This window comes from Terrapene carolina, unplaced genomic scaffold (assembly GCF_002925995.2).
Source record: "Terrapene carolina triunguis isolate 2854851 unplaced genomic scaffold, T_m_triunguis-2.0 Scaffold58, whole genome shotgun sequence".
Lineage (NCBI taxonomy): Eukaryota > Metazoa > Chordata > Testudines > Emydidae > Terrapene > Terrapene triunguis.
Window position 1 is genome coordinate 98782870 of NW_020664409.1, and position 20361 is coordinate 98803230.

The 20361-nt window shown below is 42.1% G+C and overlaps 1 protein-coding gene across 1 annotated transcript in view; it reads right to left on the reverse strand.

Annotated features, from left to right (window-relative positions):
- The window catches only part of KCNQ3 (potassium voltage-gated channel subfamily Q member 3), a 247554-nt gene that overhangs the window by 9000 nt on the left and 218193 nt on the right, over positions 1–20361 (reverse strand). The window contains exons 8-11 of the mRNA XM_026659953.2: positions 17013–17039; positions 5501–5688; positions 3751–3853; positions 1730–1861 (exon numbers count right to left, since the gene is read on the reverse strand). Of these exons, the coding sequence (XP_026515738.1) occupies positions 1730–1861; positions 3751–3853; positions 5501–5688; positions 17013–17039 (450 nt within the window). The remainder of the gene's footprint in view (positions 1–1729; positions 1862–3750; positions 3854–5500; positions 5689–17012; positions 17040–20361) is intronic.

Below are 20361 nucleotides of genomic sequence, written 5' to 3' on the forward strand. Positions count from 1 at the left end.
CAATATCGATTCCACATATTCGATTTAAGTAAAATCGAACTACCCTCATAGTGTAGACATACCCTAAGTTACCTTTGAAAATGGGACTTAGTCAACTAAGTGCCTTGCTCTAGTTCAACCACAAGTTCCAGGCTCGATGCAAGGATTACTTGGTGAAAGTCCATGCCGTGTTATGTAGGAGGTCAAACTGTATCAGGGATCGGCAACCTTTGGCACGCGGCCCATCAAGGAAATCCGCTGGCGGGCTGGGACAGTTTGTTTACCTGCAGCATCTGTAGGTTCAGCCGATCGCAGCTCCCACTGGCCACGGTTCGCTGTTCCAGGCCAATGGGAGCTGCGGGAAGCGGTGTGGGCTGAGGGATGTGCTGGCCACTGCTTCCCGCAGCCCCCATTGGCCTGGAACGGCGAACCATGGCCAGTGGGAGCTGCAATCGGCCAAACCTGCGGACGCTGCAGGTAAACAAACCGCCCTGGCCCACCAGTGGATTTTCCTGACCGGCCCCATGCCAAAGGTTGCTGATCCCTGGACTATATGATCACAGTGGTTTCTTCTGGCCTTAAAATCTATGTATTAGAAGTTATTTTAATTAAGGAGAATAGCCACTGTCATAGAACGTCAATAAAAGTGAAGTGGGAACCGAAGACACTAAATATGCAGAACACATAGAACAAACTATATTGAAAAATAAATTAAAACGAACTATGAAGTAGAAAGAAAAAGAACAGTGTAGCTTGTTTTTAAAAGGTGAAAGGTAAGTTCACCCAGGTCCAACCAAACAACAGTGTTGAACTGAATTTGCCTAGCTCAAGAGAAATCAAACAACACTACAATAAACCTTCTTGGATGGCTCAACTGTTTGTTTTTACCTGAAGATCTTTAACAGCTCCAGGCCTTATTCTTCATTACCTTGCACCTTTTGTGGTCATTTATTTTACACCTGTGCAAAGTGAATCTAAATCGCTTCATTCTGATTTGGTGGCACTCACTTTTTTTGCAATTGTGTAAATGATCACACAAGGTGCAGGTCAATAGAGAATCAGGCCCAGCAATGTCAAGGAATGGCTGCCATATAATACAAATACTACTTTACTTTTATATGTTGTCTGTACAGATGAGATAGGTGACTTGCCCAGGGTCACACAGAGAATCAGGTGCAAAGCTGAGAGTCATTTCCAGGGCTTATGACTCCCAGTTGCTTGCTTTAACGACTAAACAATGTTCCTTTCATATGTGGTTATCATAACTACTTGTTTATCTTTCCTTCTTAGAGGAGACACTCCCAAACTATTTTTAAGGGGTGAGTTGATAAACTGGCTATTGTTGTGTGCTGGATAGTTTAAAGCCACCTGGATAGTTTAAAGATTCTCTGACTGATGCTTGAAGGAACCATCCTTGTTCCTGTGTCATTAGCAGCATGTCGAGTGAGTGTGAGCTGTCTAGCACAGGGGGTTAGGACCCCTCAGGGGGTCACGAGGTTATTACATGGGAGGTCACAAGATGTCAGCCTCCACCCCAAACCCCGCTTTGCCTCCAGCATTTATAATGGTGTTAAATATATTAAAAAGGTGTTTTTAATTTATAAGGGGTCACACTCAGGGGCTTGCTATATGAAAGAGGTCACCAGTACAAAAGTTTGAGAACCACTGGTCTAGCACATACACAGAACAACTGCACTTCCCCATCACACACACACCCCCTCCATTTATCACATTCCTGCAGCGATCTTACCTTGCCTGAAGGTATTTTATTCTGGAAAGCATATCAAGGTGCCCTGCTGAATATTGCTCTATCACATCCTTTACATCATAAGGCCTCAAAGTCTCCTTGAATTTCTTTTTATAGAGACGAAACTGTAGTATTCTGCGTAGTAAATTGAACCATTATTAGCCCCTTATGTAAACAGCACAATGGTCAATTATAGGTGAGGCTCTAGTCAGGCAACATTCTTTGCATGATAAAGAATTGAACATGTGATATTACATCAACCCAAGACAATAAGTCACATGCAAGGAATATCTAATACTAAATCATTATTAAGAACAGACTTCATATTTTGTTATTCATCATTAGCAGGCTAGACTTTCCTAGAAATGCATATGGACACAGTAGATCTTCCCAATATCATCCTGATTAGGCAAGGCCCCAGGCCATAAAAGTCAGAGCTGGATCTGGATTTTGTACAACAAAGTATAGGAGTGTTGGTTTTGGGAGTTTTGGTTCAATTTACTATACAGGAGGAGAGATTAAAAAGACTGGAACTTTACAGCTTGGAAAAGAGACGATCAAGAAGAGATATGATAAAGGGTTTATAAAATTGTGATGGTGTAGAGAAAGTAAATAAGGAAGTTTTATTTACTCCTTCACATAACACAAGAACCAGGGGTCACCGGATGAAATTAATAAGCAGCAGGTTTAAAACAAACAAAAGGAAAGACTTCTTCACACAACACACAGTCAATCTGTGGAACTCATTGCCATGGGATGTTGTGAAAGCCAAAACTGTAATGGGGTTCAAAAAAGAACTAGATAAGTTCCTGGAGGATAAGTCCATCAATGACTATTAGCCAAGATGATCAGGAGTGCAACTCCATGCTCTGATTGCCAAAAGCCGGGAGTGGATGACAGAGGATGGATCACTCGATGGATCACTTCATTCACTGTGAAGCACCTGGCATTGGCCACTGTCAGAAGACAGGATACTGGGCTAGATGGCCCATTGGTCTGACTCAGTATGGCCATTCTTATGTTCTTAAAGATAATTTGTAAACTGTATAGCAGGCTGAACCATTTTGAACCTGATCTGTGTTGCAATTTCAAATATTAACTGATCATAAGCCAAAGCATTCTTTAAGAGCTTTTTAATGAATTAATTACTTCCAGTTAGCATTCAGTTTCTGTGTAGACTATGTAAAGATATATATAAAAAAACATTAGGTTCATATCCCATTGAGCTCACATAGAAAGTGAATTAATCAACTGGGGTTGCACAGAGCAGGAGAGAGATGCTAATTTATTCCTGTTTGTAAATATCATGCAGACAACTCAGTCTTAAGGCTACTCGTCTAATGTGGTAAAATGAAAAAAATCCATGTAAAATAAACGAATAAACACATCTTTCAAATGATGCTGCAGTAACATATATTAGTTAGTTTTAAACCAGTCCCTGATCTTGTGTCCATAAATGTAAAGATATATAAGGGCAAAATACATTAATATTCTGAGAGGCCCAATATTAGAGTTTGTGAAAGAAAGATCATCTGTACAGCATTTGCCGCTTCCGTTAGTTTATACTAGCTTTACTTTAGAAGAGAAAAATAATGAACTACCCAGTCTCTAAGCCGGGGTGGCCAACCTGTGGCTCCGGAGTCACATGCAGCACTTCAGAAGTTAATATGCAGCTCCTTGTATAGACACCGACTCTGGGGCTGGAGCTACAGGCGCCAACTTTCCAATGTGCTGGGGGGTGCTCACTGCTCAACCCCTGGCTTTTTTGTGTGTGTGAAATCAATGAGTTTTCACAAAACATTTTAATTATTGTCAAATCAGCATTTTCCTACAGAAAAATGTTCCATCTGAAAATTTTTGACTGGCTCTAGTTATCTCCCTTCCAAGTGCCTACTATGATCTAACTCCCTACTCCATTTAAAGACCCAACAACAATGAACAACCTGGTGACATGATGCAGTGATTTCCTGTAGGCCAAGCATTAAAGGTCAAAGCCAGTACTGATGAGCATAAAGGAAATTTACCTGACAGCTCGGATGGCTGCCTTCAATGTGGGGATCATATCTTCCATGAGGAACTCATTACTGTAACCCCTATCTTCAGTCATGGGATCCCCTGTTCCTGCATCTGTAAAGTAGGTCAAACACATGCATGCAAAAATCAGACCACAATTTACAGCATTGTTCAAAACAATATTAAACCAAGTACATAATATAAACTAATTTCAGTCAATAATCACCCATGAGAAGTTCCTTTGGTTACTTTGGCCAGCACTTATCCTCTGAAGAGGGTGATGCCCCCTGTGTTCTTCTATGGCAGGCCAGGAGAATGCAAAGACATTTTATGGTTTCAGAAAGTCTCCCAAAATTCTAGCCATTTCATGAACCATCTAGAGCTTTCCTTCTTGTCAATTGGATTTAGGACCTCCCATTTTTGAGGAGTTTTTAAGAATAAGTTATTGCTGCAATAGTCTATTTAGTGGGAAATGAAGATAGAGATCTTTTGGGCTTGATTCTATTCAGTAACGTACAAATCTCTCCTTCCCACATGCTCCTGTAGCTACAGAGGCTCTCTGGGCAGTGTAACTGCTGTGGTTCCCCTGCACAAAGTGGGACAGGATTTAGGGGGGACATATAAGTGAGGTAAGTCCCCTGCTTGGTGCAGATCCCCACCAAGCTCCCTTGTGGCCTGGGACAAGATGAAAGGTTCTGCTGTGTGGAGCTCCCTCCTTCAGGGGGTACACATTAGGGCAGAGGAGCATTATTTCTGCTCTGCTGCCTTGAGGTGCTGTGATGATTCCTTCCTCCTTTCCCACGTGTGCATGCCTGGCATCTGGCACAGCTCTGGGCTGAGACCGTGGTCCTAAAATCAGAGGTTCCTTGTAACTGAAATTATAATTTGCAAATTGCATTTGATAAACTGAGACCATTTGGGATTTGCATTTTACATCACTATAAACTGAAGGCCAAATTCAGCAGCAACATGGGAGACGCCCAGGCACTAATCTGGACTCTGTTACACTGAGAATGCTTCAAAGGCAATTATGCTGCCTTGGACCTACTACACCCTACTCTAACCATGTACGAGAGTCTGAGATGCTGTTACTAGCATCCTAAGCAGCTGAAAGAAGGTGTAAAGTAAAGCACAGTAGGGTCAGGCCGACTTTAATTCACACAGTCTTACACCTTCTGTGAGTTGCTTTTCTTGCTACAGTTCTCTCTCAGGCAGGAGATAAGACTCAATGGGTCAAATGCACAGATGATGTGTAAGGAGCTGGGTGTCAAAGTTACACATGGGCCAGTTCAGAGACGTCTGTGTGAGAAAGTTTAGAGTGAGTTTAAGTTACTGCAACAAAAACACTGAGGGAATCTTAAAAAGAACGTAGATTATACTAGCCTAGAGTGTCACTAGACTTTCCTAGATACATGTAATCACTGCCCCTGAGTTCCCATATTTCCACGCTAACTATAAGTGGGTTCCACTGAAAACATATCAATACAGAACATGGTTGGTTTTGAGGAATACATGCACTTTATTTGGAGCATTGCTTTGCTTGGATTCCAGCATTATTTTCCAAAACTTTCCCCAGTGTTCCATAAATTGTGCATGCAAAGGCAAGACATAGCTGTGTCTGCCCCAGATTATTTTAATCGTGTTGATTTGCTATTTTGAAGGTCATGAAGTCTCAAAAGGAGATGGATTAAAAACAAAACCCAGGGTAACAGGGTGAAGGAATCTGGGAGGGTTAAAAATGAATTAATATAGACGTGCTACCTTCTGAGCTTTGCCAAAAGGCGTACGCTTTCATTCGGAATGCAGTGCGAAAACGCTCCTTATTATTCAAGCCAACATTCTTAGGCTCTTTAGAAGGACTTTCTTCAATGGCATCTACATTCAGAGGGGTAAATAGCTTTCCTTTAGTATTGGTACCACGAACCCGATCCAAGAGACCCAGCTTTTGGCTACAAAATAAGCAAAAGTGATCAATTTTCCTCCGTTAATGCAGACCAGTACACTTTAACTTGTTTTCATGATGCTGTTCATATATTAGATCCCAAATAAATGTTTCACATACAAGACGGACACTGCTGGAGCTATGGTAATACATCAGTGTCTTTGTAACCAACAACTAAACTCAGTTGATAATTCACTGTTGGGGGCGGGGTACTATATCAATGCAGCCAATGTTACCATCCTCTCTACCTAGTCTGTCACACTGCTTCTGCTCCATTAACCTGGCTTAAGTGCCAGCTTTATTATTAAGAAGATAAACACCAATATTTAGCCAATATCATTATCTGATAGGGAGAATTGGTCTTTTCAGCTCAATGCCCTCTTTAAGTGCTGGGTGCCTGTTAGGCTATTCAATGAGCTGCCCGTGCATAGTGATGATGAACGAGAGAAGTCTGAATGTGTGCTGGACTAAGAATAAATTATTTTCAAAACAGCCCAGAACACAAAGACATTCCTAAGCAATTGCTCCGTACATGGCACTGCAGGACACCCAGTTCTCAATCATTTAATTCCAGTCAATATTCATGGTAGGGGAAATCATAGAATATCAGGGTTGGAAGGGACCTCAGGAGGTCATCTAGTCCAACCCCCTGCTCAAAGCAGCACCAATCCCCAGACAGATTTTTGCCGCAGATCCCTAAATGGCCCCCTCAAGCATTGAACTCACAACCCTGGGTTTAGCAGGCCAATGCTCATTTGGTTACCCTATTAGAATATTAATGCCATGAGAATGTGTGTTCTTTAGGGGACCCTCTGCAGTTAGACCCACACCGCCCCCTCCATGCTAACCTCTGGACTGGCACCTGTGATCTTTCTGCTGGCTGAATGACTATATTGATAACCAAGGAGATTACTAAAACGTCTTATGGCAGCACGAAGTGATTTGCCATATGTCATGCTCGGTGAAATATTGAATAGGTGTCAGATCCTAACCTGGAAGTGTATTTGGCACTCCTCAGGGATTCTCCTGCAATGATTAAAGTAGGGTGGTCAAGGTGTGGCTTGTGGGACAAATGCAGATCCATGAGTAACTGGACTACTCTCATCTTTACTAGGAGGTGTGGCCATTAAGACTATAGGAATGTAGAATATAGGACTGGAAAGGGCCTCCTGGGTCACCAAGTCCAGTCCCCTGCTATCCCAGGTCATTCAATCAGGCTGCAATCAGGTCATACAATCAGCACACATGGTTCCACCTTGATTTGGACATTATAGCTAAGGGCAATTGCAAAATACTTCATTTTATCCAAATTATTGTGGCCCTCAACGATCTGTCTTATCTAAAGCTAATCGACTGATGGAATTGCTAAGGCGCCTATCACAATGAGTTATGTCCTAGAGATACACCTCTACCCTGATATAACGCAACCCAATATAACACGAATTCGGATATAACGCGGTAAAGCAGCGCTCCGGGGGCTGTGCACTCCGGCGGATCAAAGCAAGTTCGATATAACACGGTAAGATTTTTTGGCTCCCGAGGTCAGCGTTATATCGGGGTAGAGGTGTATTGATATTATTTAAGATAAATCTTTGTATGGTGATGAGTTTTAGAAGGATTGTTGGGTTTTTTTAACAGTATTGTCCATGTGAACACCATATCTGTAGCCCAGTGAGATCACACAAATGCCTTGTCAGTACCTTGTATTTTTACATGTAAAACAACAATGAAATGCATTATATAAAACTCCCCACAAACCCTGGCCACACCTTATAACTTCAGAGCAGAGATTAATGGCTACATAATTTTTTTCCCTATCAGTATGGACTATTCCCATTGCTTCCTGAAATGTGTGTGGTGTGTAGTTACAGTCACACTGGTGATGAATGCCTCTATTTCTTTGCAGAAGCTAAAAGTAGTGCTGCAGATTGCAGCAGAGGCGTTCAGAAAGGACATCCTTTGATCAGCTGGGGGACAATTTGGTCCCTGTCGCAAATTAGAGCACCCTCTGGGCTACTCTATGTTGCACTGGCTGTAGCATCTCCCTTGAGGCCTGCCAGTCCACGATCACCAGAATGCAGCATGCTCAGACACCTAACTCAGGGAGGGTTTGAAAAGGCAGGGAAAATGAAATTGAAGATAGTAAGATTGCTTGGATGAGTCCTGTACGCACCTTGAGGTTACACCACAGAGATTCTGTTTGCCTGTTTAACTAAAATATAAAAGCACAGTTCTCAGGAGAAGCTGCTTTTGTGAAAGGCCTTAAAGGAGAAGAGGGTGTCATTGGCAGACCCCTCAACGGGGATTCTGGGAGTAGGGACTGAAAGGAAGAAGGCACAGAAGTGGGTTTGGGGGCCAGAGTGAGTTAGATGAGCAGCAGGGACTGAACAATCATGGAGAAGTAAGACGCATTTGAAGCAGGGAACGAAGAGTTTGAATATGATGCAGGAAGTAAAAAGGTGAGGCTATTAAAGTGAAGTTATTTGAAACAGGGGCTGAGCAGGGTCAGAGCTGGGCAAGGCAGAAGATTTTTGCAGCAGAGTTTTAGACAGATTGGAGAGAGGATGGGGCGAGATTCAAGAAGGAGGATGTTACAGCCACCAGGGGATGAGAAGATCAGATGGAAAGTGGTGCTGAAATGTTCAGAGCATTCTATGTGCATCAGATCTTTAGTGGAAGTAAGCTTCTCTCTCACCGTATTAATAATCATGAGCGAATTGCAAAAGCTAAAGAGGTTCACTTTGGACGAACAGCCTAAGGTTCAAAGCTGTATGCAGAGCAAGTGCTCTAGTAAGTGAGATGCAGATGAGATGCAAATTCAGTGCCCAAAGTTAGGCACATTAATAAGTGGCCTCATTTCAAATAATGCTGAGCCCTTGAAGGTCCCATGAACTGTGGGTGCTCAGCACCTCTAAAAATCAGGCCTCTCGATGCCTACAGGTTGATTTAGTTGCAGGGTTTTAGGCACTCGAGTTTGCACATTTTGGCCTGAGGTTACTAGCAAAGATGAGCCCAGGCAATGAAGTTTAGGCCAAGACGTCCTCAAAGTTCACTTTGGTTTGGGCCCATCTACATTTTCCAAAACTCACTAGTTTTGGTTGAGTCAAGACTGTGAGAAATTGTCATGCAAAGCATGAACTTTCTGGCAGAGGTGCTAGGGCGACCAGATAGCAAGTGTGAAAAATCAGGACGGGGGTGGGAGGTAATATGTACCGACATAAGAAAAAGCTCCAAATATCGGGACTGTCCCTCTAAAATCGGGACATCTGGTCACCCTAAGAGGTGCTGAGTGCTGAAGAAGGCAGAAAGTGGCAGAGATTGTGTGGTTGGGGACTTCTTCAAATATCCATGGAGGGCCAGAGGAAGGCTCATTCTGAAGAGTGGAGGGAGGGAAATGTGTTGGAATTGGGCATAAACTACGTGTTGGCTATGTATAGCCTCCATGTCCATCTCAGCTCCTCAGGCCTATCTAGATACTGCCTTACAATTCAAATGGCACACAGTGTTAATTGGGAATTCCTCTTAATGCAGGCAAAAGGGTTCTACTATATTATCTCTGGTTTGCAGATGGAGAAGTAACTTGCTCAAGGCCACAGGAGGAGTCAAATATTGGATCTGGAACTTCAGAGTTCTCAAAATTGTACTAACTGAACTAAATACCAGCAGGTGGACGCATTAGCCAGACCGATGCTGTGAGAGTGTGACCACAAGGAAATGGAAGTGTATTGGGACAGAGCTACAATACAAAGGAATCAGAAAGCTTATCTCAGGATTTATTCTAAATTCGGAGGTAGGAATCTCTACACTGGTTGTCTCAAAATAAGATTCCTTGCTTTTCCACACCTCCCTTCTGGAATGTAGGTCAAACTATTCCTCCCCATTCAGCATGGCAGATGGCTTATTTGCAGCAAAGATCTCAACTGCATATGTCCACAAGATACTTTCTCTATTTTATTTATGCTAAATAATCTAATCCTAAATCGTTCCCAGATTCTCCTTATATAGGGCAAAATTCTACCCTTTGAATCCATGAGCAGAAGTATGCTCCTGCACTTTTATTTTTAAGTCCTTTATTTTGATTCATTTGCCAATATTTTAGGCTGAAATCTGATGGAGAACTTTCAAGCTAATAGCAACACTTGCTACAATATTAAACAATTACACAGCAGATACTGATATTCATGTCTGAACAAGGGCAACTACAGCAGCACAATATTCAGGCAATCATGCGTCAATTTCACTTGAGAGAAATGTTCCTGGGTTTACAGTGCATTGTGTACTAAAACTCTCTGGATTTCTTTCCAGATAAAAAATGAATTGTCATCGGACAAAGAGCGGGCTTTATTCTCATTTCCAGCAGATGAAATGTGGATCTATTAAAACAAAGGCCTGGAAACATTTTATCTTATTACATGATCTCCTTCATGAACACAGCATGCACGTGACTCAATATTGAAGTATTAAAGCATGCGGAGATCACATCGCTCTTCATAAGTATGACTAGGGCAGTGGTTCCCACATACTCAAACAGGTACGGCTCCTGGTAGAGCTCAGGCTTCTGGCATTGGTATTGGAGTGGTTTTTGTCCCCTTGGCATGTGGTTCCATGGCAAATCCCTCCCTTACACAAAATTCTGATTCTGGGGTGGAACTTTTAACAACTTTTATTGCAAATCCTAAACATGAGGTGGTTACAGAATGAGGACCTTCGTGACAAACCTGCGGTGCACCATCAGTGCCCACCTCCCACTCAACTGTGTGCACTCCAAGCTGCGATGAAATCTGAACTGCTCCAAACTTCAGTCTTGTGCAACTAAGCACAGTCCCAAGTTAGATGCACCTATGCGCCATCGTGGATCATATGAAACTGCTGAATGGGAGGCAAGCTGACATGCAGCACGGAGGCTCAGCACAAAGGCCAGATGCTCAGTTCATTGATACAGAAAAATTCTGCCCTCCGATTCTCACTTGCAACTTCCACTGACTTCAGTGTGAATTGTGCTGGAGTTTCTGAGAGTGGAATGTGGTTGTTGGGTGTATGAGGAAGGGTTAGGGGGTCACTGACTGCCGCAGTTGAGGTTTTACATTCACCCTAGAAGGGTGGGAACCACTGAACTAGAAGATTAGTTCCAGAAACTATCATGCAAGACAATAATGCAGTTTCATCCCATCATGCAAGTCAGACATTCTCCTCCCTGGGGTGGTTTTGTTTTGTTTTGTGGGGGTTTTTTGGCACCTAACACTGGAGTTTCATAAACTGACGATATTTGTGCAAGAATGAAAAAAACCAAAGTGATAATCCTTACAATGGATCAAATATAACCCCCCTCCTATATTTATAATTTTTATCCCAAAAAATAAAACACAATACAATAAAATAAAAAGATCCAGTCAGGAACTCTACTAATACATTTTTTTTAAAAAAGTTTTGTAATAATTTTTAGATCTGTTTTGCAGCTCAAATAACTGGAAGCGCAAGGCAGTCGTGCTTACCCCAATTTTTACTACATTAGCAGTTGTATCTTACATGGGTGAGCCTAGCTCTGGGGAGTCAAACTTGTACTGCATTAGCTTATGGAGATATAGTGCACAAACAACAGATGTAACAGGTCAGATTTTCAAAAGCACTTAGCTTTGGCCTAACTCAGCTCCCACTGAAGTTAATAGGATATTGATGTCAATAGGTCAATGCTGAGTCCTGAAAAATCCACCCTCAATTAAGGCTCCAATATATCAAAAGCCTTCTGTAAATTGTCTTAGTGATCACTCTTCCAAAGTACTTCCAAACATTAGCCAATTAATCCTCAACACAACTCTTTGAGGAAAGTAAATAGATATGACATTCTGCACAAGGGGAAACTCAGAGAAAACACTATATTCAGCCCTAAAATAATCAAGGACAACTCCTCCTGATAACTCACACCTACACTTAAGGAGCCAGGACTAGAATCCTAATTCATGAGGTCCAAAATTGCAGATTTCTGACATGTAAGCTATAGAAAAACTCTTTTAGCTACTAGTGGTAGTAGTGTCCCTCATTCTCTCGGTGTGCCAGCCACCAGAGAGCAACACCATTCACTCACAAAGCCAATATGTCACAGATCCTCCCATTAGCACCCTGCGGGCCCAATTATTCCGAGAGGTTCTGAGCGCTTCTTGGGAGGTGCTCAGCAACTTGAAGGCTTGGATCATCTAGGCTGAGTTGCCTACAAATGTTTTCATGTTGGGGGGGTGAGGGGAAGGATGGATGGAAGAAGAATTAATGAGCTATAGCAGAATGATAAAAAAATTGTGAGGCTAAACTAAAATGCCTGACAATTTAGGCAAAAAGTCAGTTTCCACGATAATGCATCTAGATAGGTCCCCTAATTATTATTTGGTATTTGTATTTCATGCACCTGCAATATGCATGGCACTGGCCATCTGCAGGAAGACGCAGGTTTTGCTCCAAAGAGCTTACTGTCTTAGGCCCGGATTCAACTTTACTTACATGCTTAAAGTTAAGTTCTTTGATGAATCAGGCTCTAAGATCCTGGTCCTGCAAACACTTATACACATGAGTAAGTTTACACAAGTGAGTAGTACCACTGAACACACATGCAAAGTTATTCACATGTGTTGGTGTTCACAGGATTGAGGCCTTATGCCGCACATTTCATCACTGGATCTCAAAGTGCTTTTACAGATGGGGAAACTGAGGCACAGAGCGGGGAAGTGAATTGCCCCAGTGATTCAGCAGCCCAGTGGCAGAGCCAGAAATAGAACTCAGGTCTCTCGAATGGCAAGCCAATGCTCTAACCACTAGGCAACACTGCCTCCCTTAACATCTTTTAAACAATGCACATTCTGTGCTAGTTATTTTGTCCCCTCACATTTTTTTTGTTAGATGAACTACTGTAGTAAAAAAAGAAAGCACAGGCAGAAAATGGCATGCAGCAAATATGAAAAGAGAAAGATAGGCTCAGTTATTACTTGAATGTATATACCCAAGTTTTCTTGTGACGCTTGATCCAAAGAATGACTCCCTGGTAAATATGACATTACTGTAAAGTGAAGAAGAAGTTGCTAAGATGAGAGGTTAATGGTTATCAGTGGAACAGTGAAGTATGGAAATTGCCTTCCATTTGTGCTTCAAAATATGGGGTGCAGATCAGAGGCTGGGCTTCCCCCACCCCCACCCCCCAGCCTTTTCTGTTTTCTGGAGGTCCATTCATAAAAAATGCCGACAGTGTCATTTTCCAGCTTTCTTTGCAAAATATTTCATTTTTGTCATGCTATTGTTACCAGCATGATTATACACAATCCTTTATAACAACATATTAAGGGAACTGTGTAGCTCTTTTCATCCAAGGTTCTCAAAATGCCTTTATATTTATGTATACTTATTATGTATGTATTGTATCAACCCTACTTTAGAGATCAGAAAACAAAGATGATAAATGACGTGCTGACAGGCAGATAGTGAGATAGTGTCAGAGTTTGGAAAGAACCCAGATGTCCTGATACCTAATCCCAAAGTCTAACCACTAGACAATGCTCTCTATACCCCGTCAAAACTCCTTCTGACTTTGTGTAAGGGCTGCAGAATCAGGTTCAAACCCCTGAAAGACTTGTCTATCATGGCTGTCTTAGAGGGCCTGATATTCAGCGATGGTGAGAATCCACAGCTCCAGTTGAAGTCAATGGAACAGATGTCAGCACTGCTGAAAATTGGGCCCACAATTCCTCCCTTGTCTCTCTCACCAACAGAAGTTGGTCCAATAAAAGATATAACCTCACCCTCCTTGTCTCTCTCAAATACAGAGGAAGTTGCAAAAAGTTGGAACAAAAAAGACACATTTCAGGATCCCACTCAAAATTAGTGGAAGCTTTGAAAATGTACGCTTAACACACACACATTTATTAACTAATGGTGATAAAGAACTCCCACTGCAAAACGAACCTCATGTAAAAAGTGACTGTTGTCCCCATACTAACGCTCAGTGGGGGTGTTTTGGTTGGATAGCTCCCAGTACTAAAAGAAAGGGGAAGGGTTGATGGGAAATCAGGATCTTGAGACTGACAGTCCCCAGGGGCAATGGGGAGAAGCCAATGCTCCAGGTCAGCCTGATTGACAGGGCGGGCAGGCTAATGAGGGAGTCAGGAGGCCGGGGAAGTCTTGTCTTTTGTGTGAGCTGGAATTGCCTGGAACAGAGTGCGGCTGAGCTAAGGACAAAGCCGGGGCCCAAGCTGAGCTGGGGAGCAGAGCCGTGCCAGCCAGAGGGGCCAGAAAAACAGGCCAGGGAGCTGGCGGCAGAACAGCAGCAGCAGTGCTGAGGCAGAGTGGAGCCGGGTGCGGTGAGGAGCTGGGGAGAGCGAAGGGGACCCTGGGCAGTGGGCCCAGCACAGGGAGACACCCCAGCCAAGAGGCTCAGCAGGCCACACTTGGAGGGGGATTGTAACCCCGCCGGGGCGGCGGCGATGCTGGGAAGAAGGGTCCTGCCACCTAAAGCCTGAGGGCGTGTGGCCATTGCCAGAGCAAGTGTCCGACCCACAGCATCCCTGCAGCACAGCCAGGGCCTGGGACTTGTGAGGAACAGACTGAACTTCCCTGACATTCCAGAGATGCTGGTTGTGATGTCCCCGTGCCACAGAGCGGGGTGATGTGTTTTCCTTTAACCTTTCCCAGTTTTTCCTTTTGTATTGTATTTGCTTTGACCTGTATGTAATGATCAGTGGGTCAGGGAAGCATCCAGTGCAGAGAGAGCACCCCGGAGTGGAGACACCCTAGCCCCTGTCCTAAGTGACCACGACAAGGTTGGGGGTCGAGCTCCCCAGGAATCCTGGGCCCAGCCTTGCTGGGGTTACAAGGACTCTGCCACACTGGAGAGTGGAAGGGGAGCCCTTGAGGTCAGGCAGGCCTCTGGGTAAAGGAAGTGGGAGCGAGGACTCAGATCCTTTCACTCGCCCATTTCACCGGGATAGTGTATAAGCCAGGAAAGTTCCCCACAATAGCGGGACCATTCCCCCGCTTACACTCAGAACACCTTCCCAATGGAGCTAAACCCTCAGGAAAAGCCTGAGTCAACTGACAGGCCTTGCAATGCACCCTGAAGAAGAACAGAACTAGGCTATGTCAGACAAAGGGGGAGAAGTGAATTCATCTTTCTACAGCAAAATTTCTATGTGATACTCATAGTAACTAGAAACCCAGTATTTAAGGTGCTAGAGGAATGAAAGCCAAGTGAACAAGACTTCTGGCATGAAGCCATAACCTGGTAAATCCTGACTAGGGATGAATTAAGAGTATGGGCCAAATGCTGCCTTGTAGAGTGTGGGTATGTACCATCTATGGGGGAGGAACTGTTTTTCACAGAGCAGTAGCAACATACATGGCAGAGCTGAATCTACCAGGAAGACATACCCAGCACTGGTACCAGAGTCCCATCCTTTCCTGTCAGCATCAACCATCCTATCCTGTGCCAGCACCAGGGGCCATGGACAGCCAGGCCTGCTTTTCATCCAACCACATCACATAACTGCATGGTTTTACCCTACGTGAAGGTAAGATCCAGTAAAACTTCAGGGTGCCACAAAAATTGTATCAGCCTTCCCCCCTTACAGACACTTCCATGCAGCCTCACCAGTGGATACATTCCTCTTCCCTCTACAGCCTCCTCGGTGGCCCTTTCCTCTCCTCCCCAAACAGTCCACCCCAAATAGTCACATACAGCTGTGAGTCTATCGCACCACTGGGTCCAGATTGCAAGAGTCTTGCCTTAAACCACCCCTGCACGTGACTAATATTCTATTTGTTCATGGAAATGAGAGAAAGACAGTACTGAATTTATATCAGTGTGTGTGTGCGCGCGAATGCACATGTATGTATTATATCTACTCTCATTGAAATCATATGGAGCTTTGCCGCTGAGTTCAATGGGCACAGAATGGAGATTTTAAAAACTATTGTTCATCACCCAACCTTGCCTCAGTTTTAGTCTATACACTAGTTATTTATTCCTAGCTCCTCTTCGACAGGCGTAGCTCAACTCCTCGTACTCCCCCTGCACTCCAAAACTCAAACAATACACTTTGCTGCTACAACTTTCTGACTAAGAACTTCATGGCTGCCAGGTACTAGAGACACAATCACTTTTTGTGCCACTCTATGTACTAAGAAAGCATGCCTTCATCATTTGTTTCTATGAAATGTGAAAAGAAAACTGCAGTGTAATATAAATTATAATATCCTTTTTTAAACCTAATTAAAAAGAAGAGCAAGTCACTTAGCAATTTTAATTGTGTTAATTGTAATAGAACAATTAGCAATCAGACAGGAAGCTGTCATATTGACAGCATCATGGGGCCTGATCCAAAGTCTACTGAGGTCAATGGGAACTGCACACACCTGCCTATTTATCTGGAGTGGTTCAACCTCTTTCATGAAATACTCGTTTCCCTGTGCTGTCTGGCAGTAATGATTGCAAGATCAGTAACCATTCTGCTGAAGAAGGCTATTGTTTCAAAAGAAACCACAGCCTAGGGAAATAAGGGATCCTAGGGTAATATTTTCAAAAGCACCAAAGTGACTTAGGAGCCAAAGTCCTACTGAGTTTCACTAAGAGTCTAAGTGACTTAATTGCTTTTGAAATTTTTATTCCTGGTGTATATGTGGTTTCCTAGTCTGTTTAAGGAGCTGCAGTCTGACTCAGATCACATCCCTACTCATTGAAGAAACCTTACTTCTTTTCAGTAGGGATCTGCTCCAAAGCCCACCAAAGTCAATGGGAGTCTACCATTGGGAATGCCAATGGACTTTACATCAAACCCTAAACGAGAGAGTTTTTTTTTTTTTAAGAATTGCCAAGGGACTTTAGTAATAACTGTTCGTCCATCTTAGGATTTCATTACACCTGTTCTCAAGGAGCTTGTGAACGTAGTGAATTACAACAATCATGATTTCTCATAGCAAGATATTGCATTGTTATTAACCAACAATGTTAGTTAGAAGACCCAAATCTCCCAATAACAACCTGAATGCTAAGCCATGGTTCTACCACATAGTCTAACAGAAGTCTATTTAGGCCAATCCTTAGATGTAAACAACTAGTTAGGTTAGTTACAAAATTCCACAGTACCATACATTTTGTACACATAGTATCTTTGATCCATTATTAAAGGAAAAAATAAAGGAAGCACTCAGAAATACATTGTTTAATTGTTTTTAATTAATATTTACAGTGTTAATAGCATTTTTTGTTAGTGGCATGTGAGCCAACAAACAGAATATTAACCATAAGGCATTCTTAAACAATGATATTAAAGCAAGGATATAATCATGACAGTTACATACCTGGCAGTACCATCCAATTGCTCTTTTCTTTTGGGGAAAAGAAGAGCGAAAGCAACAGGAAAAAGCAAGGAGAGAAGAAGTGTGTGTTAAATTCAGAAGTTTTCTTTCTGGCATTGCTGTAGAGCAGTGGTTCTCATCTTTTCCATACTGCAACCCCGTGTTACAACAGAAAAAGCTCTGGCATTCCCCTCCCAACTAGCCATAAAGAAAAGAAGGTGGGTATAACCCCAGGCAAAGCTGTTTATGACCCTTACGTTGAAGACCCAGACTTCAGTGAATAGTTAAGTTTCACATTTCACTTCAATTGTAAAGTCACCCAGGTAGGCTTGCGTGGATGGGAAAAGCTTGATATCACACCACTGAGTCAGAACTCCCAATGGTCACCTGCTCCACTGAGGGAGCTGAGAATTAACATTTTGAACAAAACACTGAGCTCAAGGACCTCTTTGGAAATGGTTGAATTTTTTCAATGGACAGTGTAGAAAGAGAGACTGGAGTAGTAGGGAGACAAATGAGAAGAGTAGAAAAGTTAACTGAGTCCTAAATAAATATTTCCAAGGGATTTTCCCCCTTGAAGATTTATTTTACAATACATCCCAGACCAGTCAGGGTGAAAGATGTTGTGAGTAAAACAAATTGTGAGTTATTCTTTCACTAATGGAAATGTGACATGTTCTTTTCTCTCTCAGCTTACTAGTTTCAGAGGTAAACAAATGCTTCCCCAAACTAATTTAAAGAAATACCGTGGAATGCCAGCTGCTGCTAACCATAAGTACAGTGAGCACATCAAGTTTAGTCCTCTCACAGAGATATTACCAGCTCCAGTCATATTTTACGTCCACAGAATGTTGCTGGAATCAGTGATAACACTATAACTAGAACAAACTCTAAGTGTATCCACCGTAGGCACAATGCTGTCTTTCTGAGTTCATTGATTTTAGTAGGGATAGATAGTAGAGAGTAATTGTAATGGCACTTTTAATCTATAGAGCTCAACGCGAGGAAGGATTATTATCCCCATGTACAGGCAGGGAAATTGAGGAAGAGAAAGGTTCATACCCAGGTCTGCAAAAGTTTACATTAATTTGGGGTGTTTCTGGTTTTTGGCACCTAAACTCGGAGAGCAGATTTGAAAACAAAACAATCAAGAAAAAATATGACCCCCACTTCTAAAAAAAAAAGTGTTTCTCATGAACTCTCCCCACTGCATTATCCTATCCTCAGCTAATGGCTGCAAAGGGATACAATTATAAAAATCACTTAGCCCTTCCCCCTGGATTCATTAGACAATTAAATAGCTCCACTTACAAAAGGCCAACATTAGTTCAGTTAATTATTCTGGTCTACATGGGTTGTGATACCACACCCATCATTGTGATGTCAGAACACTCTGGCCAATACAGTTCAAGAGGGAGGGGAAAGAATCCTCAGCATTAACAAAACCCTTAAATATAAAAGAATACTGTCAGTTCTGTGCATGTCAGTCATCTATTCCCAAGGTCTCCTGTAAAATCCAGGTTACAAGTGCCCTCAGGATTTAAAATGGAGACACACAAAGCTGCTCCTGAGATGTCATGCTGGGTAAATTCCAGAATACTACAAAAGGAAATTGACTCCATAATAGACTCTTAGTTTTCCCCTTTGTTAAAAGCCAATTTCTGCTCATTCTCCCATTTCAAAGAGGACTAGATCAAAGTTAACTAACAGGAAGAAGTGAGGTTCTTACGCATGAAAGCTTATGCTCCCAATACTTCTGTTAGTCTTAAAGGTGCCACAGGACCCTCTGTTGCTTTTAACAGACTGCTAATGTGCATCAACAGGGTCCACATAGACAATTAGTCTGCAGATTCTGTGAGGCAGATTCACACCCCAGCTCACCACAAACTATTTGTTTGTGTAGACAAGCCAATAGAAAGAAAGATCAAAGGCCTGTTCATCAGGTAGATTTTTCCCAGCTTGTCTCCCAGCTGTGCGATTCCACAAAGCCCTTTCTAAAAGCAGGCTCCCTGCTTACCAGGGTGGATAAAAATCAACGATTAAAAAAAAAATCGGATTTCTTTTATTTAAATCAGATTTTTTTTTTATTTAAATTGGATTTTTTTGATAAAATGCTTTTTGAGGAAAAAAACCTATCTAACCTATCTAAAGGTACATTATAGCTCAAAGATATTTCATCATGGAAATATCCCACGAAAGCTTATGCTCTAATAAATTTGTTAGTCTCTAAGGTGCCACAAGTACTCCTGTTATTTCATCATGGAATAGGAATTATAAATTCTAGTTCTATAGTATGAGACAATATATTCATGTAATATTTAAGAAAAGTTTTGTAAATGAGTTCCAATAGTTCATGAATTAGGGACCCAATCTTATGGGGTTCCAGAGGCTTCTGTATAGATTATTTAGGTTACTCTTTCTATCTACCCAATGGGACTCAGTGCTCAGTCTAGAAGAATCAATCAGAGATGCTTAATTTTGCAGTTCTCAAACTGAATTTTTGTGTCTCCAGAGATAACATGCTTGTTAACAGCAAAAATGTTTTTAAATAAATAAATAATATATAGAGGTGAGAAATAACATACCTCAACCCTATTGTCCCCCTGAAAATTTGTGTACACAGAATCAATCCCTTACCTCTCTCTAAAAGTGCAAAGTTTCAAAAAGTTCAATGAATAGAAGATTGTTGGGGGAGGAATAGATCTGGACAAGGAGAAGTCTGGAAATAAATGTGAGAAGGGAGGGACAGGCAATTGAAACAAAAGTGAAACTGTTTGAGCAGCATAGTCCAGAAGTCTTGATGTCTTTCTGAGTTCATTGATTTGAGATCTACCATAGCATTCTCTGACTAGAAGGGAAAACCTATAATGGCAGCAGGCCATAAAAGAGACCCACTTTGGGAATATTTTAATGAAGTTCCTCTATCTGTGGGTAAGACAGGCATACGTGCAAAATGCAAACAGTACAATAAAGAAATGCAAGGCCTGGTTTCCCGAATGAAACAACATCATGAGAAGTGTTCCTTCTCAGGAGGAAGCTGCGTTGAAGATGATGAAAGGAACATGTCTGAACATGCAAGATCTTCAGGTTGGTAAACTTTTTTATTTCATACTTCTTTCTTAAGGACTGCCTGTCTTCCTTCTGGACTATTCTTGAATTCTCATGTTTGAGCAAAAAATATAGTTGTTACTCTATGGTACTATCATTTTATATGTAGTTGTGATAAAAAATAAATAGCTGACATAGGCAGATCTTCCTTTTACAATTTCACCTTTAAAGTAGTACTGAGTGTCAGTGAATGCAATGAGTAATACTAAATGAGCAGTATGGTAATAATAATTAAATAACTGCA